The 26,719-nt window shown below is 44.5% G+C and overlaps 1 protein-coding gene across 3 annotated transcripts; it reads left to right on the forward strand.

Annotated features, from left to right (window-relative positions):
* Window positions 1-730: 730 nt before the first annotated feature.
* On the forward strand, window positions 731-23,261 carry LOC147033981 (uncharacterized). Of its 3 annotated transcripts, XR_015056323.1 has the most exons (4): window positions 731-1,587; window positions 16,674-16,750; window positions 19,480-19,646; window positions 21,768-23,261. XR_015056323.1 is itself a non-coding variant. In XM_085874325.1 (3 exons), exons 1-2 carry the CDS (start codon window positions 942-944, stop codon window positions 16,715-16,717), a joined length of 690 nt encoding a protein of 229 aa, XP_085730451.1. In that variant the 5' UTR covers window positions 731-941; the 3' UTR covers window positions 16,718-16,750; window positions 21,768-23,261. The 3 variants fall into 3 exon arrangements, 2 of the variants coding, with proteins under 2 accessions (XP_085730451.1, XP_085730442.1); XM_085874325.1 differs by lacking the exon at window positions 19,480-19,646; XM_085874316.1 differs by lacking the exons at window positions 16,674-16,750; window positions 19,480-19,646.
* Window positions 23,262-26,719: the final 3,458 nt, after the last annotated feature.

The following is a 26,719-nucleotide window of genomic DNA, read 5'->3' on the forward strand; positions in this document are numbered from 1 at the left end:
TTTACGCTGATTTCATCAAAGTATGGATAATCCGAGGAGTGTGAAATGCCATATAGCCTATATGACGTTATATTGTTCCTGGAATGTTCCAGAGGAAGTTTTGCACCAAAGGTCATAATCCTTGACCTTTGACCTTTAAAGGCCACAAAGGTCAAATTTTCAAAGTTGTGGGAATCGAACCGGGTTTTCGACCTTCTTCGACGAACTAACTCCAATAAGCTATAGCACGTATCCTGTTTCCTTATTTTAATGTCCACAACATTGTTTTGGGACCTTTAAAGGTTATGCCAAGGTCAAATTTTTAAAGTTGTTGAACGAAACCGGGTTTTCGACATTTTGCAGCTAATAACCCGTCACTCGTACCACATCATGTTGATCATTTTTATAACTTGGTCAAAAATTATCACATCGTCTCATCCTTGACTTCTGGAACAATCTACATCGTCAAATACCGCTCGTGAACCATCGTGGTCTTCAGACTTGTTTTTATTACAAATTTTATTTTTGTTTCCATTTTATTTTTGGACGGGGATTCGAATCAGAAATAAATATAACCTCGATATAAGGTTTACAAACAAACACTAGGAAACTTCAAATCTGGATCAAAACATGCTGGAAAACCTTTTCACCCTGACGTACCTGGAAAACAGGTGCCCATTGCACCGATTTTACAGTTCATCAGAAACTTGTGTATGACGTCGAAGAAACATTACCCAATGGCATCATCACCTTTGGGTGACGTCACGGCCTCGAGCTCCGAGCTCGTGCATGGTTTTGCTGACGCACCATGACGTTCGCACGGTGGGCATTTTCAAACGATCCTCCGCATGACGAGCCGCCGCCAAGTTCTCCGGACAACGCCGACCCGGATAAACCCGTCTCGGCCGACTCGCGCTGCGGGGCTCGCTAAGGATCGCTAGTCGAGGTCGGTGTAGGCCGCGATGCGGATCGCCGTCGCTTCCGGTGCTCTGGCCTTGATGCTGACGGCTTGGGTGACCGGGAATGACGGGGAGGAGGAGACCATGAAGCGTGCAGGAGAAATACGGCTGAACGTCGTCGATGAGGACGAGGCCGGGGGCGGTAGTGAAAGTACGAATGAAGCTGCGAGTCGAGCGATCGCGGGCACAGGAAGAATCAGGCTTGGAGTGGAAGTGAAGAGGAGCGGAGGACGTGGTCTCTATGGAAACGGTGAACTTCCGAGGGAAGATGTGCGACGCGGAGACGCGACCGACCGAGGTAAAGGCGATGAGGATACAAGTGCCAGATTGGGTCGTGGGAAGAGCCACCACGGTGGGACGACCTCGGAGGGCTTCGGTGAGGAGCATCGGAGAGGAGAATGGCGAAGAACAAATGCCCGAGAAGCCGAAACGCGAGACGGGAGCGACGCGCAGTGGCCGAGCGGGAGCGTGATGCGATGGTGGAGGAATAGTAGAGAAAGAGAGGGGTTCTGGGCGACGGTCTCTCTCGTTATTCTTTTTGTTGCTCTGTCGGCAGCGGTGTTGGGGACGAGGCTTCTTCGCCGGTGCCGCCCGTCGACCAGTCTGTACTGGTCTCCCAGTGTTTGGGGCGAGAGAGCATTGGTTAAAGGTGAGCTGGATGGCCTGCTTTAGGAACCCTGGGTATTCGGAACCATTCGATGCATTCATAAAACCGGAGAGTTGGTGTCAAAGCCACCCAATCAATGCTCGCCTGTTTGTACATTTATCGTTTATAAAAGACTCGTCTAATAATTAATATTTTTTTTATAAAGCATTGCAGTGAAGTCTGATCCAAAAAATTTTAAAGCAATATATGTATTTGTATATTGTGAGCACAATATACGCCCGGACAAGAAGGTATATACCGAATTGTGCTACTCCATGGAAAACAGCATCCTGGTTGCCATGGCAACCACTTTAGATGACGAACGTATGTCACGACATACTGTCTCCACGGTCTGTACCTATGTACCAGATATGAAACGTGAAAGTTGAAAACTTTGGGAGTTAGAGTGCGGATAGGAACGGATGGAAAACAGCATCCTGGTTGCCATGGCAACCACTTTAGATGACGAACGTATGTGGCGACACACCGTCTGCAGACATGGACCGATGGACGGACGGACATCACATTATACGCCCCGATATATATATATATACCGGGCGTATAAAAATAGTGTTAGTGGTAGATAAAAACATTAGAAAGGAAAAAATAACTTGCACCAAAAACTTTAACATTTTCACGCTCACGCTGACTCTGACGCTCATGCCGGAGGTATCGCTATAGCTCTCTGTTCTTCGAACAGGCGAGCTAACGAGACCTATTGCCGGCCAAGAATCCCATTTTATCAATTAATTGATTACTTGATCTTCAGCACAGTTCAGGATCTTCAGTGTGTGCTGAATGAACTGACGAGGTCCGTTTAATTTGATCGTTCTTGATAACTGGTAAATAATGTAATATTGTTACAAATCTGGAACGCATCGCACACAACAGCCAGAGTCCTTATAGATCAGTTATATCGGTAAGTATGTGTTTCGAGGTAGAGTCCCATCCTATGTTTTAATAGGTGATTATTTGTACGTGCGCTGTGAATTATTTTATAGTTAGGAGTTTTAAATCACCAACAACAACACTCTGGTCGCTGCATTGTCCGAGCTCTTCGCACGCCGTGGGCGTGTTTAGAATTCCATGCTCCAGGCGGTGTGGATTTCACACCAAATATGGTCACGAAGCGTTTCGATCTGGCTTGGCCCAAATATGGGCATGGAGTGTTTCGCTCTGGCTGAGCGCCAAATAAGGGTATGCGTCATTTTTCGCCCAATGGGCGACGCGCGGACCAGAGCCGGGGCGGTCCTTTGCAAGAAGGCGGAGCCGTGACACGCCGTCCACCCAATGAGAGCAGGTGACGGGGGAGCAGACCCGCCCCGAGAAAGCGACGGAAAGGATTAACGATTGCGTCCCGTCTGCTCGAGCGCGCTTCTATCTGGGTCTGTGGCTGACTGCATCGGAGGCGTCTCATCTGGTGCATTACTACAAGCGGTCGACCATCTCATCACGGGAGATCCCCTCGTCTCGCCTCCTCTGGGTTCGGCTGCCCTGGTCCGCTCTTTGGCGACTGGTGTTCCAGGAAGGTGCGGACGTCCAGCCGCATGAACGCGGCCAGGTAGCCAGCACGTTCTCTTCCCTCAGCTCGTCTTCCCTCCGAGCTGAAGGGGCAATAAAGACCTCGAGGTCCATATCTTTCTGGGTATTTGTGTGTGCGTGTGTGTGTCCATGGGCCCTGTCTCTAAGTAGAATTGTTTGAAGAATTGCTTGGACATTTGATACCTCTCTTTATTCATGATAACTCTGCTCTGTGTTCCCCTCCCTGATTATTGTTGTAAATAAATTCCCCTATTGTTGAATGTACCAGCTCATTCTTTGTCATTTCTGCCATTGGTTTGCCACGGTGCGTATTGGGGATTAGGAAGGCTGTTGTTGCCGTAATTGTGCATTTGGACCGATGGGCCTCGGTAATCATCCGCTCGGGTTACACACGGTTCGAGCACGGTAACGGCTCGTTCCGCTTGAGGCCTGTTGAGGGTGTGAATTCCCTGGTAAGCTTTGCCGCGTGAGTACTTAGTTATATTGAAGTTGGCAATTAACCCTACCCCACGCAGTAGAATTATTGGCGATTCATGGTCCTATAAGGGGCCCGTGCCTTTCGGACTTATCCGAGGGTCACGACCTAAATTCCGGTGTGTTCGGTGGAGCCGACTCTACTGCTCCCCCTCGCGGTCGTGCTTGCCACCGAGACCCGGCCCCACAACAATATGAGGTCTTGTCATCATTAGTTTTACCTGTTTCACTCTTTAATTCATTTCCTTGGTGATTGAGGCTGAACGAGGTGAAGGATGGATGTGTCATAAGTAACCTGTTGACTTCCCAAGATTTGCCAGACATCCCCATTGGTAGATTCATTCATTCATTCATGTACCATGTAGTACAGTCAAAATGTAGGATGACCTCCCACAAATTGCAACAAAAGCAAACTCAGCAGATTTTGATTCCTGGATATGTCCTCAGAAACTACATAAACTACATCCTAAACTCAGAAACTACATCCATTATAAACTTACTATACATGTTGAGAAAAATCAAGCGTATTAAAGTTAGAACTCGACAATGTCGTCATCATCCTCATCATTGTAACATGGAGTGTTTGTGCAGCCAGAGCCCCTGCAGTTTCCACAAGCTGGAGTGCACTCAATGTTGTGCTTCTTGAATGTGCATCTCATGGTGCTACATTCAGCCTGGCAGTTGCACCTAATACACGTAACATCTTTTCAGGAGCTGGAGCTGTTGATGTCTGAAGTGGCACAAAATCCTCGTCACACTTCTGCCAACCCCAGTCTGTCGGAAGAAGTTCATCTGCACATCCCTTCCATTCTTGGACTTGCAGATACACGCGCAAACTGTGATACCTTGCTGCTTCTGATGTTGGTGGTAACGTCTGTGGTTGCACGTGAGAGAAGCTCCAAGCCACCTTGTCCCAGTACCGCTGATACCGGAGGGTGTCCAGGGTGTCAGTTGACTTTCCGTTGTAGATTATCACCAATGTTTTTTCTCCTGCATCTGCCACATCACATACGGAAGCTGGATATGTATCAAAAACCTTGGCCTGCTCATGGAATGTGTTGTTTGCTTTGAACTTTTTGAGGGAAGCTCCCTTTCCAATCCCATGAAGACGAGATGTCGTGCCGCACCCAAGAACTGCAGGTAGAAACAGTATGTGTTTGCATTTGTCTGTACCAATCATTTTCTTTGTAGCCTTGATGTTCCAGATGCGAGGCTTCTTCATGTTCTTCTTTGGCTCGGGACGAAAGAAGAGGTCATGGGATTCTAAGTTTGCATGGTAGCATAGGAGGACGGTCTGTGTCATCACCAACTAACACAGTGTTGGTGACAGTAGCAGACTGCACGGCCTTCAGTACAATCAGGAGATCAGCATCCCCTGAGGCATGGTGTGTCTCACAGTTCTTCTTCTGAAGCTCTTCACTCAACATAAAAATGAATCGCTGTTTATTCTGCCTTTTGGCAAGAAACTGTTCCTTCTTCATTGTGAGACAGATGTCAGCTGTAAATGTCACAGTAGTGCCAGCATTCCCTTTAGACCGTCTCTGGTGTGTCATGTCCTTCGTGTTGGTACTCTCATAACCATCAAACACGACTATGGCATCTCCGTACTTCTTCGTTCCATAATCAGTGTACTGGTGGCATATTCTCTGTATGTAGATCCACGAGACCATGGAATGCGTTGAACAAGTGCCCCCGCCATCCAAAACATACTGTGCCCATCATTGGGGATATCGGCTGGGACATCAAATCCAAGAAGATCCCAGATGGCATCAGCAATGACTGGCTTGTGTGCTTCTCGGAGCTGAAGAGAGGAATCAATGAGGGCTGGTGGATAGCTGCACAGTTCATATTTGAAGGCCGACTCCAGTTCTTCTGCTGTCTGTGCAACAGTGATCAGTCTCTGGAAGAGCTGTTGTGGGTCAACCTGGACTTGCTCTCCATCAATCTTGACAGATGACTTCATGCCGAGTGTGACAACTTGGTCTTTCCTTTTAAATGTGTACAGGGCAGGTGTTTTCCCATCCATAGATTTCAATATTTTGGCTCCTCCAGCATGTGCTGTATCGACGTTGACGGTGGGGTGTGCATGAACTCCAGTGGCAATGTTCCTCAGACGTGGATCACGACTGAACGGATTCCGTTCCTGTAAATACTGAAGAGCTGATAGTGTGTCCTTCCAGTCATGAGATTGTCTTGCCTTGGTCATGTCCTTCTTATGCTCTCCAGTGTTGTAGTTCACACCTGTGAGCTCCTGCATTGCCTGGTTTATTTCTTCACAGGTAGGCATTGATAGTAGCCATACCAGCCGTTGTTGCTCTGTCATTCCTCGCCCTCATGTGAGCCCCCCGCTGGTCTTCAAACTTCTCATCAGAACTTGTTCGATGATCAGGTCAGATGAAAGACCTGCCCACAGGCGATCACTTCATCGAACCACATGGAACCCCTCATCAAAACGTTGTTGGACATTGGGATGTTGAGTTTTGAGGTTGGACTTCTGCTGCAGATACACCCTCGCAGATTTGGCATGCAGGTTGTGGCCCGAGGCTGCCAGGTAAGGCAGCATTTCCTGGATGGCCTGTAGATGTAGTGCCCAGTTCCCAGTGCGCTCTGCCTGGATGTATTTGTGCAGAATGTCTAGCATGTCCATATACTGAACCCAGAGCGCTGAAGTTCTAGAAGATATCGTTGCAGACTCGGCATGCTTCTGAAGGTGGTCTTTGATTCGTTTCAAGACGTCAGACTTGCATACTTCTTCCACAGACTGGGGTTGGCAGAAGTGTGACGAGGATTTTGTGCCACTTCGGACATCAATAGCTCCAGCTCCTGAAAAGATGTTACGTGTCATTAGGTGCAACTGCCAGGCTGAATGTAGCACCATGAGATGCACATGCAAGAAGCACAACATTGAGTGCACTCCAGCTTGTGGAAACTGCAGGGGCTCTGGCTGCACAAACACTCCATGTGACAATTATGAGGATGATGACGACATTGTCGAGTTCTAACTTTAATACGCTTGATTTTTCTCAACATGTAAAGTAAGTTTATAATGGATGTAGTTTCTGAGTTTAATGCGAATTTTCATTTTCATTTCGAAACCTTCGTCAGGCAGATGTGATTGCCCCGAGTGGAATTGTGAATTTTGTCATGTTTCAATGATTTACATAATTATATTGTATTGCCATAGACTTGATTTCATCTTGTGTCTTCAACGATTCTTTTTTTTTTGTCCAGGAGCCAAAATCAGTATCAGGTAAATTTTTTTTTTCGGGACAAAAAATTGACATTTTTGGACAAAAAAGCTATTTCTGATTTTACCCTCAATACATTTCACTTTTTTATAATTATTCTTGTATATCAACATACTGACCATAACTAGAAACAATTAGAATGCAGAAAAACATATATTTACATATTAAAATATCAATCTTTACAATTTTCTCATTTTCCCCGAAGCCGGGTGGCGGCCATATTGGATTTCCATGATTTCAGGACTTTTCCCCCCGGAGGATCCCTTAGGACTTTTTTTCTGTCACTGAGGACATATCCAGGAATCAAAATCTGTTGAGTTTGCTTTTGTTGCAATTTGTGGGAGGTTGACCAAATATTTCTGCTAAAATGCCTGTACGAATGTCCAATACAGAATGGTTGTGCTGAAGCAGTTTCTTAATTTGGGTTGCAATCCCACACGTGTCACCATTCCGACGCAATATACTCGACTGAAGGTGCAGGAGTTTGTAACGACTTCAGGGTGCCGACGATAACTCACCTACTCTCCATGAAGCGCACCGTGGGATCTTTAACGTCCACCAACTGATGTCATGCCTGGTGTTGGCTTGATGGTTAGGGTGTTGGGCTTGAGATACTAAGATCCTGAGTTCAAATCCGACTCGCTGTTGAATTAACACTAGGTGGGGTTGACTATGCCTGTAATCCTTCCGAGGTCGGCAAGATGAGTGCCAGCATTCTGGTATACTGTGTCGGAGTGGCGATCCGTCCAGGATTGTGCCCAATAGCCAAGGAGACTGCTTAGACAGCACCAACGATCTGCACATAGTGTGGTCCCAATGGGTGGATGGATGGATGGAACTGATATTGGCAGACAGGATTCCCGTTTAACGTCCATACGAGGGACGGAGCACGCATTGATGAACTCCCCTGCCTGTGAAACACCGGGATGTAAGTTTATAGTTGGGTCGGGAGTCGAACCCAGGCTCGATAATTTTGAGGTGAGTGTGCGAATGGATCTCTACGGCGATGCCATACGACTAATCCACCATAGGTTAAATCAACAGTTTAACATAAAACTTTTAAAATGTTGTGCTGAGTTATGTTTCATTGTGAAATGAGTTGTTATATCAGCACGGTCTTCTGAAGGGACCCTCTATCTTTCGGTACTGTGGGGGTTGGGAGGGGAAGTGTAAAGAAAGGCAGAGAAATGGTGAAGAAACGTGAGGTATGAGAGGAGAAAAGGCAAAGATTATATATGCTTGTGAAACTGAACATCTCTCGGACTATTCATAGAGAGCTGCTTCAACTCTGAGACTGGCATTTCACTCAAGCAGATTGGCAGGGAGTACAAGCAGCCATCTCTCTTCTGGACTGGTCTCCTATATCTACTGCCTCTGATGTTTCATTCAGCCTGGGAATTCTTCCACAGAAACCGGCTCTTTCTCTCATGCACATGCACAGATTCATACCACCGAGTCTTCAATTATCCTACTCTTCTCCCTGCCCTTGGTATACTGAAGCCTGTGGTGAGGCAGTTGCTCTGAAACAACTTCCTTCTCTTCCTCGAAGGCTAATCCGACTGAAGACGATCTCAGCACATTTCAAAAAAGTCTGCAACAAGTGTGTCTCCACTCTCAGGAGAGCCAGAAAACAGCATCTGTCCAACCTCAAGAATGAACTGTCAAACTTGTCTTCCTCCTCTAAAACCTGGTGGTGTCTTAAGTCTCTCTTTGGTGTATGTTGCCCTTCTATCACTTCCCTCTCTTCAAATGGCACCACAGCTGACTCTGCTCGTGAGAAAGCCGAATGACTTAATTCTGTGTTTGCTTCCAAATCTTGCATCCCTTACCCCTCATCCAACTGCTCCTGGACACGATAACTTCTGCATTTGTGAAGGGGGAGAAGGTTCTTTCAACCCTCGACTCTGACTTCACTACTGGACAGGACGGCATCGGCTCACGTGTCCTAAAAAAATCGGCTCGCATGTCCTAAAAACCTGCTCTGCTGGTCTTGTACATCCCCTCTCTGCCCTTTTCACCCTATTGTTTGCGTGAGGTCTTCTTCCATCTGCAGGGAAATCTGCCAAAATCGCTGCACAATGTAAAAAGGTGCAAAAACTGATCCCATAAACTTCAGACCGATCAGCTTCCATTCATCAGCAAGTTCGTGGAATCTATCATTTCAGTTGATATGATATCTTTCCTTTTCTCCAATATCCTCATCTCGTATCATCAGTTCGGATTCAGGCCAGGTCACTCCACCCTGGACATGTTGCGTCTCTCCCAACAATGTTGAAGGCCCTCATTATCAGACATGAGATCACGGCTGTCTCTCTTGACATATTTCGAGCTTTTGATACAGTCTGACATCCTGCCTTACTCTCCAAACTGCCTGCCTATGGCATCCAAGGTGAACTCCACACGTGGCTTACTGCTCTCAGATGAGCTGTCATGCAAGCCTCGACGGTGTTTACAAAAAATATATTAAAAAACTGACTTGCTTCACTCTCGCAGCCAACATGCGGCATTCAATGGATTCCTTTCATTTCCTCTCCCTGTCAAGGCTGGAGTGCCCCCAAGGCAGTGTTCTGGGCCCAGTCCTATTCCTAATCTTCATCAATGATCTCTCTGACTCTGAAAAATCCTCTATCCATTTGCTCATGACTCCACTCTCTGCCGTGACATCCCTCATCCTTCAGACAGGCAGACAGCAGCCTCTTCCCTTTCTTCATACCTTCAAAAATAATCACGAGCTGGTCAAACACTTGGAATATATCTTTCAATCCTGAAAAATCTTTCTCTTTCTCTTACTCTTACTGGTTAACCTCCGCCATCGAAGATCGGGGGTTACTGTTTTCACCCCCTTTCTGTTTGTTATCTTGCCAAAACGAAGTTTTTGCAAGATATGTTAGTCAGCTTGTATCTTTTTTTATCTTGCCAAAACGAAGTTTTTGCAAGATATGTTAGTCAGCTTGTATGTTTTTTTGTTTGTTTGTTTGTTTGTTTGTAATCACGTGTAAAAAATTCTGCAGAGCACAGTTATCATCGGAAATTTTTGTAACTTCGCATATCAGAGGCCTATGGAGGTCCCTTTCAGTGCACAAAATTTTGAAGGTCAAGGTCACTTTGGCGCAAATCAGGGGAGTCGACGAAACCCTTATTTTTTGAGTAATTTTGATCGGATCGTCTTCAAACTTCATGGGAATATAGTTCATGGTCTGGCGCTCAGCTGATTAATTTTTGGTGGCGATTGGCCTTGACCTTCATATGTTTTTTTGTTTTTTTTTGGTCTGTAATCACGTATAAATCACTCTGCAGAACACAGTTATCATTGGAAATTTTTGTAACTTCGCATATCAGAGGCCTATAGAGGTCCCTTTCAGCGCATAAAATTTTGAAGGTCAAGGTCAAAGGTCAAGGTCACTTTGTCGCAAATCAGGGGAGTCGACAAAACCCTTATTTTTTGAGTAATTTTGATCGGATCGTCTTCAAACTTCATGGGAATATAGTTCATGGTCTGGCGCTCAGCTGATTAATTTTTGGTGGCGATTGGCCTTGACCTTCATGGTTAGCGCCTGAGGTCAAACATATTTGACCCCAAGGTCAAATTTTCAAGTTTTAGGAACCATATCGTGTAGTACCTCAAATTGAACACCTCGATGAGTGCTTTCTAGATATGTCAAGCTTGAGACATTATGACGTCATTTGGTGACGTTATGAGGCAAATGCATATTTTTCATGGTTACTCTGTAGAACGATTCTCATCGGAATCTCTCGTAGGCAGATATTCCTCAAGGAGTCGCTCCTGGTGGATAGCAGCTCTGTTCACCTCAGTATGACCTTAAAGAAGTCACACGTGGTCACCTTTTGACAAGATACGGGTCACCCTGCGGGTGACATTGGTTTATGATCTTGCCATTGGTTTATTTGTTTGTGAACAATATTACAGAAAAACTCCTCAACGAAGCTTGTTGGGGGGCGGGGGGAGTTAGGTATGGTCCAAGGATCATTTTTGGATTAGATTTTGGACTTGGTCCCCCCGCAAAAAAATTTTTTAGAGAAAATTTTTTTTTTTTTGCATTTCTACATGTTTTAAGTGATTTCCAACCCCCCCAAAAAATGTAGAGAAAAAAAAATTTTTTTTTTTGCATTTCTACATGTTTTAAGTGATTTCCAACCCCCCCTAAAATGTCGAGAAAATATATTTTTTTCATTTATACATGTTTTAAGTGATTTCCAACCCCCCCCAAAAAAAATTGTTAGAGAAAAAAAAAATTTTGCAACTTTTTTTTCAACAAAATTTCGATTTCTTTTTTTTTGCATTTCTGCATGTTTGAAGTGATTTCCAACCCCCCTCCCCCAAAAATGTACAGGAATTTTTTTTCATTTCTACATGTTTTAAGTGATTTCCAACCCTCCCCCCCCCCCAAAAAAAAAATTAGAGAAAAAAAATTTTTGCAACTTTTTTTTCAACAAAATTTCAATTTCTTTTTTTTTGCATTTCTACATGTTTTTTAAGTGATTTCCAACCCCCCCCCCCCACCCAAAAAAAATGTTGGAGGAAAGAACTATAACTCTGCCAGCACTGTTGACATCATATTAATGAATAAGATGTAAGGTTCACGTGAGTGACCCAGAAGTATTGGCGGCGGAGGTTTTGCACTCTCCCGAGTGCTGCCCCTCTAGTTATCTTTCTGTTTCTCTTACTCTTTATCTTTCTTCGTCCAAAATGACGTTAGGCAAAACGTCACTTCTATCCTCCTGAGGAAGTTCAGTCATTCAAACTCCTGCTTCTCACTGTCAGCCATGATCTTTCTTGGGCAAACCCCATTTCAAAGTTGGGCATTCTCAGTTGTATAAAGTCCTTCCTTGGCACACCTGAACTCCTGTGCACCCCCAAGGCCTTTATCTGCAGCTTGATGGAGGACTGCTTTCCCCTCTGAGCTGTGGCTCCCCTGCTGTACATCTTGCTCAGCTTGATGCCATGAAAATCAAGGCTTTCAAGATCATTGGGAATATCCTGCGATGAAGCTGAGTCTAGGGGCTTATCACTTCGCCATCACAGACGGGTTGGTTGGCCCTCTGTCTTCTACTGCCTCCTTTCTGTTCTTTCAATTCTTTATCCCTTCCCTTAATCCCTCCCGCCCCGAGGTTTCTGCCGGGCACAGTCCACCATTAACCCCCTTCTGGTGAAACTACCGAAATCCAGAACCACAGTGTTCCTCTTTTTCACTGCCTGTGGAACCACATCCATATCCTCTTCCTCCTCCTCTTCTTCCTCCTCCTCCTCCTCCTCCTCCTCCTCCTCCTCCTCCTCCCTATGCAGCACACAGCTGTAGTTAGCATCATTTGCTGAGGGCGTGGCTGTGCCGCTGATTAAATTACCAGTACACTAGTACTCATTTCGCCGACCTCGGCAGAATGACAGGCTGGTGTTAACCCCACCTGATGTTAATTCAAAGGTTAACAGGGGCTCAAACTTTGGACCCTAAAATCAGAAGCCAGCCACCCAAATTGCTAAGCGAACACCAGGCTCACATCCTTTTCAATCTCATCCTTCTCTCCAGGTCTTCAAGACAACTGTTCCTCACCATGTCAGATTATCCCCCATCCATATCCATGATTTTTTCATGTCTGTTAACCCCCTCCCCCCCCTCCTCCCACAAGCCCACCACCTTCCAAATTTCCAGTTTTTCCTTCCTGAGAGCTTGCTTTTGTATCCATATTGTCCATCCTGTGCATCCTCCCCTACCCTTCATTCCTTCCCCACTTCCTTTATTTGTCCAAGTCTCCCTCTATTTTATCCTTCAACCCTGCTGTTGGTTCCCCCCTCCCCCAACCGCCATCTACTCTTCCTTTTATTCTATCACTTCCTGATCCATTCAGTGTTCTCCCTCTTCCATGAGCCTTGACTTTCCATTAAAAAAGAGGTTGAGAGAAGGTTGAAGTTTGGAGAAGAGACACACATCCGTAGGGTATTTGTATGGATCGATCTGTTCAGTCAGGCCAGGTCTATCGATTGTCAGGTCAAGCCAGATTAGGTTTGTGACTTGCTACAGGTACTATGTAAACCTATATCAACCTGTTTCATGGTCAGGTTGTCGGTGACTAAACCGTTTCCCCCACCCGATTTCCTGGTGAGGAGGGTGTATGACATGGACATCCAGCAGGATTAAAAAATAAACCCTGTCAAAGGGCGGAGGAGCTCCTTGTGAGCCAACGGCCTTCCATATCTAGTGCCCAACTGTGTCTGCGGATGTCCTGCAGTTGAGTTACTTCTTATTAGGAGGTTAGTGGCAGGATTTGCACTCTGGTCACCGTAAAACCCTTCACTCTGCAAAACACAAGAAAAACCTCCTCCATGGGAGTACCTCCTGTGCAGCTGCCCTCTGCAAGGCAGCTCACCGGATGATCGGATTGGGGCAAAACATTCGGGGCCGCCACTCTTTGATGATAGGAGGGAAACCACAGGGTAACATTCCCAGGTCGGATTGCAGGAGAGTGTGTCGGGATGGTGCTGAGGGGTCGTCCAGTTCGGATTCAGGTGTCGTCCAAAGCCGGCGGTCTCCTTGGTTTAACCTGAGGCGGTCCCTTCGGGTAGGTGCCTGGAATGTCCTATCCCTAAGAGAGGATGATCACCTGTCTCTGTTATCATATGAGCTCAAGTGTTCGAACATCGGTATTGCAACACTCTCAAAGGTTCAGAGACTGGATAGTGGCGAGATCATGGTGAGTGGTTACACCTACTATTGGTCTGGTCACTCGGATGGTTACCATTCCCAAGGAGTTGCTGTAGCTGTGTCCAATAAGCTGACCCCAATGATAATTGAGGTAATACCGGTCAACGAGTGTATTATGACACGAATGATTCGTCACTCCCTGGGTCTCGTTTCCCTTGTCTCTGCATATGCTCCGACTGAGATGAGTGATCTCACCGTGAAGGACGCATTCTATGCCACGCTCAAGTCTGTGGTTGATCAGTGCCCTAGGCAAGATACTCTTGTCATCTTTGGGGATTTCAATGCATTGACTGGAACTGATAAGGGATGTTTATGAGATGTGTTGGTCACCAGGGGTCTGGAACTGTCAACCAGAAGAGCACGATGTTCCACTTTGCAAGAAGTCATGGACTGAGGGTGGCTGGTTCATGGTTTCAGCGCCCACAGGCTCATCGCTGGACTTGGTATTCCAACGCTGGCAGTGTGGCAAAGAAGATTGACTATGTGCTTGTTCATGGTCGCTGGAGGGTGATTCAGAACTGCAGGGTCCACCGTAGTGCTCAGATCTTTGATACTGACCACAGGCTTGTGGTAGCAACTCTGAAGTTGCAGCTTAAATCCAGGAGAATGGTACCATCCCAGCATCGTCTAGATGTTGGCAAACACAAGGATGAGAGGGTAGCTGAGGACTTTGCAAACAGGCTGAGTGGGGATTTGGGGGATCTGTATGCTTTGGGAAATCCTGAAGAGTTGTGGAGTGCCTTCAAGACCACCATCCATGATGTTGCTGGTGGATGTCTTGGCACTCACCATTGGGCGAGGAAGAATTTTGTGTCTCAAGGGACACTGGATACCATTGACCAGAGTCGTAAGTACAGCTTAATGGGAGAGTCGAGTTGTTCAGGGCGTTGAGGCGTAAAACTGTACATGTGCTAAGGGTGGACAAGGAGACCTTTGTGGGAGTAATCTGTGAGGGGGTAGAGCATCAATCTGTCGAGAATCTGTGAGGGGGTAGAGAAATCTGTGAGGGGGGTGTGAGGGGGAATTCATCCATTGTGTTCCTCCAAGCCCATCCCTCAGTGTACTGCAGTTAGAGCGGAGAGTGGTGGACTCTTTACAGAGGAATACGAAGTGAAGGCTTGCTGGCTGGTACTTTGAGAGGATGTACCAGGTTGACCCACCAGCTGTTGAGTTGGATGTCAGGAGTGTTGCTATCCCTATTGGTGATCCTCCAATCAACTGTGATCCAACTTCTTTTCTGGAATCACAGGCTGTGATGAACTGCTTGAAATGGGGTAAACCTCCAAGGATCTATGGCATCCATGCTGAACTTCTCAAGGCTGGTGTAAATGCTGTACTCACGTCGTTGCATGCAATTCGTGCTCTGCATGGAACACAGGCATCAACCCAACTGATTGGAAGAGGGGCCTTGTTGTCCCTCTCTGGAAAGGGAATGGTGATCGCCAAGACTGAAACAACTACCGTGGGGTGACACTGCTCTCAGTGCCGGGCAAGGTCTTTGCTCGGATAATTCTTGATAGGGTTCGCCACCATCTGCTTGAGCATCAGTGCCCAGAGCAGTCAGGCTTTACACCAAAGAGGTCAACGATTGACCGTATCCTTGCTCTTCCGGTCCTCACCAAACGCAGACGAGGGTTTCGGCAGGGGCTGCTTGCAGCCAATGTTTATGTCTGCAAAACGTTTGAGTCAGTGAATAGGAATGTCCTCTGGAGGATTCTTGGATTTTGTGGGGTGCCACCAAAACTGATCAATGTGATGTCTGAACTATACTCTGGAACTGAGAGTGCCGTGAAATGTGGTGATACCATCTCCAACTTATTTCCACTTGTTACTGGAGTTCAGCTGGATGTGTACTGGGCTCCGCACTTTACAGTGCTTGTATGGACTAAATTTGGGGAGGATGTCATGAAGATAAAGCTGTGGTGCATTGTTTGGGAATGTTAAGAACTCTGATCTTGATTTCACAGATGATGCAGTCATCTTTGTGGAGACTCTGGATACCCTTTTGGGGCCCTCAAGGTGCTGAATGAGGAGTTGGAGCTGCTATCAGTGCAGGTTTCCAGGATCAAAACTAAGATCCAGGATTTAAGTGACATCTTGGATGCTGCTATCTTGTCTGTACCTGTTTGTGGTGAGGATGTTGAGATCACGGAGAGATTCACTTTCCTTGGCAGTGATATTTATGTCTCTGCTGGCGTTTGAGCCATAGGTCAACAGACGTCTGTGTTTGTGTTTGGCCTGGGGAGTTTTGTATTCACTGGATCATGGGGTATGATGCTGTCAGTACCTGTACGGGAGGACGAAAGTCCGAGTCTTCAGGTCCTTTTTGCTTCCAGTCTTGCTCTCTGGATGTGAGACTTGGACGCTGACCAAGGATCTGAGGCAGAGACTTAATTCATTTGGCACCAGGTCTCTTCAGATAATCCTTAGCTATCGCTGGTCAGACTTTGTGTCCAAGGAGCGGTTGCTGAGAGAGACTCAAATGAGATTTGTTACCTGAATAGTCCGTGAGCATAAGCTGCAAATGTATGGACATGTCACTCGTTTTCCTGATGCTGATCCTGCTCACCACATTCTCTCATTGAGGGAGCCTAATGAGTGGAGGAGGCCAATGGGCCGACCACATGCCTCGTGGTTGCAGCAGGTTTATCAGCATCTCAAGGAGATGGAGATGGGCCAAGCATTTGCCTTGGGGATGGCCAGACAGAGGCGCCTGGAGTACTGGCGGAGAGTGGACGCAGCGATGCGCTACTCCAGCGCATGCTACCATACCTGACCTGACCTGACCTGACATGTTCAGTCCCTTACTGGTTTCACAGCTCGGTTTGCTGTCCATCGGTCTGTCTGTCCTACCTGTGGTTTTCCAGAGTTTTTTCCCACACCCTTTAACATATTCAACTGAAACTTGGTATGTGGCTTTATTATGATTTATGATAAGTTGCTGAACACGTTCGAGTTTCAGAGCATTTCATCCATTTTTCAGTTATGCCCTTTTTGGGTTTAGAAAATATCACATCTGTATGGAACATGTATTGTAAAGCAATCCTCGCTCTTGTTAAATATGCAGCTATGCAAAATGTTTTTGACCCTCCCCCCCCCCCCCCAGGGCTGGATTTAGACATGTGGTGGCCCATGGGCAGCCTTCAGTAGTGGAGGCCCACCCTACGTTAGAATACTAAAAAGGTGACAAGACATATTTACAGTCATCCATAAAGTATATTTTTCAAGAACAAAGAATCTGAATAAAAATGTACATCTATAAACATCATGATCAATCTATATACATGTAAGAATCTAGTTCCTATGTTTCAAGTATAAGGAATCTGAATAAGCTAGCACATGATCAATCTATAAGATTATAAGAATCTGTGAAGTTCCGATGTTTCAAGCATAAATAATTTGAATAAGCAAGCAGGCACATCTTTAAACATCATGATCAAACTATAAGAATCTACGAAGTTAGAAGTTCCCATGTTTCAAGTATAAAGAATCTGAATAGTGTAGTGAATAAGCAAGCAGGTCAATCATGATCAATCATAGAATCTACAATCTAGTACAGTACCTAACACCTATATTTACAGACCACTGATGAGACCACCAGGCACTTTACGAGACTTGACCCTTGCAAAGTCTTGGATCAATTTGTCGAAGTCAATCTCTCTGAGAATGTCACATTCAATGTTCATCAAGGCCAGGTGACTGAGCCTATCATGACATATTGTAGTACGTAGTCTGTTCTTGATGAACTTCAATTTACTGAATGAACGTTCTCCAGAACAGTTTGTGACCATGAGCACCAAGTACATCCGTAGCATTATCTCGACATTTGGAAATGTATCCGCAACTTTCTTGTCCAGAAACAATTTGTAAAGGAAATGTTCTCTCCCTATCTTATCATCTTCGTATTCCAGAAAATGAGTGAGGAAGGCTGCAAACTGCACAAGTTCAACACCAAGTGTTTGATCCACATCATCTTTGTACTCAGCAACCAATTTTGCTGCAGCTGCTTCGATTTCATCGCAGTCCAGTGATTCCAGTTTACGCAAGAAACCGAAAAGAGAACGGGTGTTCTCATATGCTTCCAATCGTTGCTCCAATGAACTCAGAAACTGATCATTTACTGGAAGAAAATTCTGAACTCGAACTTTTTCAGACAGTGAGAGTGTAGCTTCTTCTGATCGTCCATAATCCAATGGATTGAGGCACACATTTCGTTGACGATTGCATGTCTGCACATACAGTAATTATCAGTTCCAGATATCTCCTTTCCCTTCTCCTCATAAACATGAAAGCATTCTCGTTTTTCACACACAAAACATTTCAAGGACTTCAACATTGCTACTGCTGTGTTCAGATCAAGTTTTGGATCTTGCAACATGTGACTTGTGGCGTTAACTCTGTCAAGAATGTCATGCCAAAAAACAGCATAGATGCCCAGTCTCCAGGTTGCACATCCTGTCGTGGAGACCGTTTGTCTCAGAACATGCTTTGGACATCTCATTTTCATCTCTTACTATTTTGGCCAGTGCTTCACGGATTGGGTGATATCCTTTGACGAGTGCTTTTACTGCATCGGATCGACAGGACCATCGTGTTGTCGAAACCCTCCTTTGGCACAGATACAGGACCAGATTCCACAGTCTTCAGTGAGTCTGTAAGAATTTCATAATGCAGTGTGGAAGCTGTGAAGAACACATAAATTGCCTCGAGGAAGTCAAAAAATGCCACAGCTGCTTGACAACATTCAGCTGCTGCTTGTCCAACTCGGTTAAGTGAATGTCCAGCACAGGGTATCCAAACTGCATGATGGTTTTCAGCTGCCACTTTCGCTTGAAGACCATTGTATCTTCCACTCATTGCTGAGGCGTTATCATACGATTGCCCATGACAATTCTGAATGTCAATGTCATGGTCTGCAAGGAATTTCATCAATCCTTCAAACATTTCTTGAGCCTTGTGTCCTTGATTTGGCAAGAACTTCACAAATCTCTCAACTGGTGTATCATGCTCCATGTATCTGAAGATCAGAGTTAGTTGATCAATATGACCTTCATCAGCTGTGGAATCAAGAGAAGCTGAATAGTATTTTGACAGTTTTATGCGTGAAATGATTTCATTCAGAACTTGATTGCCCATTAGTCTGACAAGTTCTTCGCAGATGGTGGAAGACAAATAGTTAGTATGACAACTGCCACGATTTGCATGATTCTGGATGTGTTGCTTGAGGAAATCATCATATTCAGCCAAAAGCTCAAGTATTCCCAAGTAGTTTCCATTATGAGGAGATCCAAATGTTTCATTATCTCCACAAAGAGCTCGGCCTCGTTCACATGCAAATTTAAGCACACTGACCAGTCGCTTTAGAACACTGCGCCAATATTGCTCAATTCGATGTGCTTCTTGTCCAAGTTCAGAGTCTACACGTCCAGCTTTCTTTGCACGACTTGCTGCTGACAAAACTGCTTGAATGTGGTCTTTTGATTGCTCATGGACACCAAGTCGATCACTAGTGTGTTTCCAGTCGCAGAATCCATCATGTGTGAATTGGGATCTTGCAACACCCATTAGCTTGCAAAAGAAGCGGTAGACTCGACCATTTGCTGGTGAAAAACAAAGCCAAGAACGTATTACAACTTCCCCATTTCGATTTCGTCGCTCAAACATAGCTGGTGTACATTTCCGAATGACATTGTTTGCACCTTTTTGTATTGCTGATTTAGCATCCAAAGACTTGACATCACTGTGGTGGAGATCCTCAGCACCTTTCACAGCCCAATAGTCAATAAATGATTTTGTCATATGCTCTGGCCATAAGCTGATGTTATCAACCTGTGTATTCGTATGAGATTCTGGAAGCACTTGCTTTGAAGCAGTGTCTGTCTTCTCGACATTCTGGTCATTTTCTACCGTAGACAGGCCGGATGAAGATGAGGCTGGTGTCTCTGCAGCAGGTGCCTGATCTGGTTGTATTGCATTTGAAGGTGAAGCACCGTCTGCTTCTGAAGCTGATGGACGAGTGAACTCGGTGAAGAATTCAGTCATTCGACGTGTTTTTGCAAGTTCTTGAGCTTCTCTTTCAGTACGTTCCTTGGATACTTTCCTCTTTGTAGCACCACTTGCAAAATGTCGCGGACCTTTGTGCCTGTCAATTCCACTCATTCCTGCAAGAAAATTTGTGTTTTATTTTATTTGCGAAAATTTTAATATTTGCGTTTAATAGTCATAAATAGTGTAATAAAGTCCAACACAATAAACTTAAATTTAAAAATTGTAGAAAATACTTTTAAATTCAAAAAGAAAAAATTGTTTTAGTCATTAACTATTCTTATAATCCTATTAAATAAACTAGGCTGTTAAAGCTTCCTTACCAGTTGCAAAAGTTTCAAATGTGAATTAACTTAACTTAAACAGTCTTCAACTTTTCCAATTTGTTTTTCCAACCAGACATGCCAACAAACTCACAAGGTTTACCGTTTACCTGAGAAATCTTTCAAATGAAAGTTTAAATTAATTCGGCGCCATTTTGAATACGAATACTTTCGTTACCAGACTCCCACGTCTCCTTGCATCCCCACCCTGTACCCCCGGGACAAAATTAATAAAACAATTCCCCATCGGCCACCCCCGGGATTTGATTTTCTGCATTGTCCCCGGGGTTGCCCGAGGGGGGACGGTTACAAGAAGAATTGATTTAAAAAATGGCATTCTGATCATCTGAACATCTGAACATCTATAACAGTTTGCTTACAATATTTAAGAATATTTATATCGTATTGAAACGAGTTGTTTACGTCAAAATTGTTGATGCTACGAAGACAAATTTGAATGTTCCCGATGTAAATCTTATTAATCTCAGTCTCACATAAGATATCGGTTCACATACGATATAGGTGAGCACGCATGACGCGCATGCGTGTCCACTACTTCTCGCCATGATGTGAGCTGAATATACCTCAACAGTTTTGTAGAGCAAAGTGCAAACGGCTAAAGCCGGGTTAACCAAACGTAAGCTAACTATTAAAGTAACCTTAAAAATGCAAGGACCATAAATGTAACCTGAAAATTTTGAGGATAATAATAGTAAAGAGACATGCAAAGTCCCATACTCCCCTAGAAGTCAACTGACTTCTATATAAAATAGAGAATGAGATAAGATGAATATCTTGTATCTGTTCCACTAACTATCGACTACCATTCAGGCACTCACAAATACATTTTTCCTTACAATTGTTTTTTTTCATGAAATATGTGGAGGCCCCCTGGTTGTGGAGGCCCCCTGGTTGTGGAGGCCCCTGGGCAACTGCCCAGCTTGCCCATGCCTAAATCCGGCTCTGCCCCCCCCCCAATATATTCCACTTATCCCTTTCCCCTTACTCCTCTATCCTAACAGACATTTCTTTCCTCTTTTAGCACTCCTTCCACACTCGCATTCCCTTTTTTCCCAATTTTATTATTCTCCCTTCTAGTCTTTTTCTCACATTTAAACTTGATTTGAACCTTTCTCTGTACGTATGTAATAAATGAATAGCCCTTCACTAGTGACCAAGCAGCAAGTACGAGGCCTATCACGGGAGATAGGTTATTGGAATGTCTTTTTGATTGTACTAAATAATGATCCCTACCCCCATCTTCCACGAACCATCTACATGTTGTACACACAATTGGTGCAATTTTTCTTTTTTTTACCACTCCTCCCTGTCCAGCTCGGGTTTGAATTCTGACCCAGCTATTAACTGTCATGCTGGTGTTCCGAAAGCAGGGCGAGGCATCGACGTGTGCGCCGTCCCTCGGATGGACATTAATGTGGGCCTCCATCCTGTCATAATTAGTTGTTGGACATTAAAGGTTCCAGGGTGTGCTTCGCGAAGAGAAGGCGAGCCATCACCGGCACCTTGAACAAATTCTGAATCCCTGCTCTCACCTATAGGGGGGCATTGCATCAGCGGCACCAGCAAATGATGCTACCCACAGTAAAATACTGCATATGAAAGAATAAGAAGCCAACTCCTTCCTTACCTTTATGTATTCTCCTCTCTTTTAGGGCTAGCACGGCATGGGGAAGTTAGGTGGGAGGGGGAGGGTGGTTCATGGTGTAGATAACCGAACTAAGGAGGTTTATTTTGCCCCACTATGAGAACTGCATTCATTATGTGATGTAACCTCTTCATCTCCAATAACCAGTGCCCATTTCTCTTCCCAGACCTGATCGCCCGACGTGTTCAGCGCTTCTTATCTGTACGAAAGAAAAAGAGAAGATGTCGGCAAGAGCGTGAATCCCATCCCTTGCTTCCCTTATCTGACAGCAGTGATGGGAACAGTGACTCTCCCCCTTCTTCCCCCTGAAACTCTCTTTCTACCTCTCATCACTCATGGTACATTCACTGCTGCTGTAACAGTTCCTCGAATCCTGGAATCGACGATAACTGGATACCTCCATTGTGGAATGAGATCAGAGGAATTGGGATGACATGTGGAATTGATAATGCCAAATCAGGGTAACCTGTGGGGACCTGGAATGAATAATGCTGAATCAGGGATAACTTGTGGGGATGTGGAATGAATAATACCAAATCAGGGATAACATATGGGGGCGTGGAATGATTAATGCTGAATCGGGAATAATCTGTGGAGACATGGAATGAATAATGCTAAATCAGGGATAACCTGTGGGGATGTGGAATGAATAATGCTAAAACAGGGATAACCTGTGGGGATGTGGAATGAATAATACCAAATCAGGGATAACCTGTGGGGATGCAGAATGAATAATGCTGAATCTGGGATAACCTGTGGGGATGCAAAATGAATAATGGTGAATCAGGGGTAACATGTTGGGATGTGGAATTAATAATGGTGAATCGGGGTGTGGAATCTATATTAATATTTCGGCACGCCCCTTTCTTTGTTCCACCATGAGATTTTTGTTACTGCATGAAATGAAACAAGATTTGGCACATATACTAATGATATTATTGTCTTCCTTAAGAGGCCCCTCAAAATTCATTTTGATGCATTTTCACAAACTCCATCGGATTCCATTCAAATTCGGTACGATTATGGCTTTTGGTCCAACTTACGTCATTGGCTATAAATTTTTTCCATAACACTTCCGATATTCGAAAAAATCGATAAATCGATATCCCTTCTGGGATTTTCCATTCAAATCCACTCAACTTTAAGGCCTACGGGGGACGCAAATTTCCACTTTGCCCCGGGCGCTGTTTACCTCCGCTACGCCAAGCTGTTAGGGTTAGGGTTTGGGTTAGTGTTAGGGTTAGCTACCCCAACCCTAACCGCTAACCCCTAACCGCTAACCGCTAACAGCTATTCAGGAAATTTGCAAGAAAGCCCGGGCAACGCCAGGCTTTATTGCTAGCCCGAGCAATGCCGGGCATTACTACTAGTTAATACTAAATCAGAGCTCGATAACCTGCACTGATGTGGAATGAATAATGGTGAATTGCTGATGATATGGAATGAATAAGGGTTGATCTGGAATGAAAAATGGTGATTGAGGGTTGATCTGGAATGAATGGTGAATCTGGGATCATTTGGAATGATAATCATGAATGAGGGATGACCTGTTGGGATGTGGAATGAATAATGTTAAATCGGTGTTGTATTCATTTTTGTACAAAGTTAATTCGAAATTATATTTACCTTCAACACCGAAGGTGGATGGAGGTTGTTTTCACCCCTGTCTGTCTGTCTGTGAGCATGAAAAGTCAAAAGGTTATTGACGGATTCAAACGTGAATAGGTTATGTGTGTGACGAAGACGGATTTATTCTATTTTGTTGAAGATCCGAATCCGTATACGGATACAAGAGTTTTTAGTTTTTATTTTTAAAGTGATTCTTCACCATTGAGAGATGGGACCAAAAACAATGTAGTGGTGAGAAAAAGTTTATGAACCCTTTTGAATTTTCTGTATTTCTGTTTAAATTTGACCTAAAATGTGATCAGATGTTCATTCGTCTAAGTCCTAATAATAAATGAAGAGTGCCTGGTTAAATAAATAGCACAAAAAAAAATCTACTGTTTTATTTATTTATTGAGCAAAATGATCCAACATTAAATTTCTTTGTTGGAAAAAGTATGTGAACCTTTCCATTCAGTAACTGGTGACATTCCCTTGATCAGCAATAACTTCAACCAAACGTTTCCTACAACTCTTGATCAGTCCTGCGCATCGGCTTGGAGGAATTTTGGTCCATTCCTCCTCACAGAACGGCTTCAACTCAGAGATGTATTTGTGAACTTTCTTGCATGAACTGCACGCTTCAGGTTCTGCCACATTTCAATTGCGTTAAGGTCTGAACTTTAACTTGGCCATTCCAACACGGTCGTTGTTTTGCCACTTTCTGTGAAGCTTCAGCTCACGGATGGATGCCTTGACATTCTCCTGTAGAATTTGTTGGTGCAATCCAGAATTCATGGTTCCGTCGATGATGGCAAGCCGTCTGGGTCCTGAGGCAGTGAAGCAGCCCCAAACCATGATACTGCCACCATCACGCTTCACGGTTGGGATGAGGTTTTTATGTTAGAATGCAGTGTTTGGTTTTCGTCAAACATAACTTTTCTCATTTAAGCAAAAAAGTTCCATTTTCGACTCACCTGGCCACAGAACATTCTTCCAATAGCCTTCTGGATCATCCAGGTGGCCTTTGGCAAAGTTAAGACAGGCAGAAACATTATTCTTGGAGAGCAGTGGTTTCCTCCTTGCTATGTCCTCCAATGCACACCATTCTTGTTCAGCGTTTTCCTCATGGTGGACTCGTAAACACTGACATTAGCCAATGCAAGAGAGGCCTACAGATCCTAAGACATTAGCCTGGGGTTCTTTGTGGTGACCTGGATTACTGTACACCTTGCTCTTGGAGTGAATTTCATTGGACCTGGATTTTCATTGCTCCTGGAACGAGTAACAATGGTCTTGGATTTTTTTTTCCATTTGTACACTATCTGCCTGATAGTGGATTGGTGGAGCCCAACATCTTTAGAAACGGTTTTGTAACACTTTCCAGACCGATGAGCAGCCAACTACTTTTCTGAGGTCCTCAGAAATATCTCTTGATCAGGGCATGACAAGCTTCCACAAACCTGTGTGGTGAAGACCAGACACTGACGGTGACGAACAAAGTTTATGATTTTTTTTATACACGGCACGGCCACCCAAACTCACTCCTGATTGTCATCTTATTGATTGAAACACCTGACTAATTACCCCCTTCCCCTTTAATTGTGCTGATTAACCTCGAGGTTCACATACTTTTTTTTCTGACAAAGAAATTAAATATTGGATCATTTTGCTCAATAAATAAATGAAAAAGTAGATTTTTGTTTTTTTGTGCACGATTTGTTTAATCAGGTTCTATTTACATATTCATCTAAAATCTAAATTCTAATATTAATCACATTTTCGGTTAAATTTATGCAGAACTACAGAAAATTCTAAACGGTTCACAAACTTTTGCTCACCACTGTACAGAAAGCACGATATTTCAAAATGTTATGGACAGGTTATAACAAAACTAGGTGGATGAGTTGGGTAAGTGACAAGAACAGACTCATTAGATATTGGTTCAGGTTCAGATTCAAACGTCACCAGATTTGCATACATAATAAATAGATATCCACTAGTCAATTTTATACTGTGTACACAACATAAAACATGACAGATGTTTCAATAACCATCGTCGATCACTTCAATCCAGATTACCCGGAGTGGCATACATGTGGGAACCGCAGCTCGGATACAGAGATTGTACACATTCACAGATTGTCTTTTCCATGATGGACAGATGAGTGGAAGGAGAATTGGATAATCTCGAAGGAGGAATGGATGGATCTCTCGAAGGAATCATTTCGTTGGTTGGTTGCTGAATCTTGTGTAAGATGACCAGGATCAAGCTTACGATGAGGAGCAATGTGCTGAATCCCCTCCAACAGTTGTCCGTGGTGATTTAATTCCGTGCAAGTGCATCATTTAAATTGGATGTTGGCGACACGGGCGGGATTTCACAGGCTAATCAGCTGTTTGTACGTACACAGTTAAGTGCGTGTGCGCGCAAAGATAGTTTTGTCAGTGTTTAAGGGTTTGGCGTGTGTTAGCAAGACGTTCACTGAATGCCTTTTGGAAATTCGACCATCTATCCACCCATTGGGGCCATACTCTGTGCAGAGCGTCGGTGCTGCCGAAGCAATAGCCCAGGAGATCCTGGGCTATTGGTCACAATCCTGGACAGGTTTGTCACTCCAACACAGGATACTCGAATGGCTCAATCATCCCAGCAAGCTGGTAATCATTTTGCTGACCTCGGAAGGATGACAGGCTGAGTCAACCCCACCTGGTATTAATTCAACGGAAAGCAGGATTTTAACTCAAAACTCTCGGATCGCAAGCCCAACCACCCTTACCATTAAGCCCACACCAGGCATAAATTCGACCCTAATGTTTAAACATCCTTGACCTATTGCAATACCATTCTGACCCTTCCCCTTACCACTCTTCAAAAGCCATAACGAAGCTAACAAAGAAAAAGTAAATTATTTATTTATTATAGATCTACAGCTTTACTAGTATTGTGCTTTACACCAACATAGAATATATATGATGAAATCATTCAGATGGATGGAAATGATCTCAATGTACCTTAGTGAGCAATTACCTTCACCACATAAGCACTACCATAACCACCTTGATAACATGTACGGCTGACAGGATGGCCTGGAGGTGCGCACACTTGCTTCTAAGCAAGCTTCCTAGCGTAGGTTTGAATCCCGACCCAGCTATAAACTGTCATCCTGGTGTTTCACAAGCAGGGTGATTCATCAATGGGTGTGACATCCCTCTGATGGACGTTAAACGAGCGTCCCATCTGCCAGCATTAGTTGGTAGAAATTGCAGATCCCAGAGTCCTTCCTGAAGAGTATGTGAACATTCGCCGGTGCCATGAACAAATTCCAAATCCCTGCTCGAATCAGCAAAGGTTGCATTGCATCAGCGGCACACCCATGCCCTCGGCCAATGTTGCTACTCCACAGCCTTGTGCTGCACATTGACGAAGAAGAAGAGGATAACATGTAAAATGATTCTTCAAAATAGATAATGATATGAATATTGTGCAAGTATGATTCAGTATCACAGGCT

This window comes from Eptatretus burgeri, chromosome 1 (assembly GCF_056783735.1).
Source record: "Eptatretus burgeri isolate ZD-2024b chromosome 1, Ebu_testis_v1, whole genome shotgun sequence".
NCBI lineage: Eukaryota > Metazoa > Chordata > Myxini > Myxiniformes > Myxinidae > Eptatretus > Eptatretus burgeri.

Coding starts and splice junctions, on each gene's coding strand:
- LOC147033981 (XM_085874316.1), top strand. CDS start 942: ATGCGGATCGCCGTCGCTTCCGGTGCTCTGGCCTTGATGCTGACGGCT. Junction 1,588..21,767: donor CGAGAGAGCATTGGTTAAAG/GTGAGCTGGATG, acceptor TTCTCTTCCCAG/ACCTGATCGCCCGACGTGTT.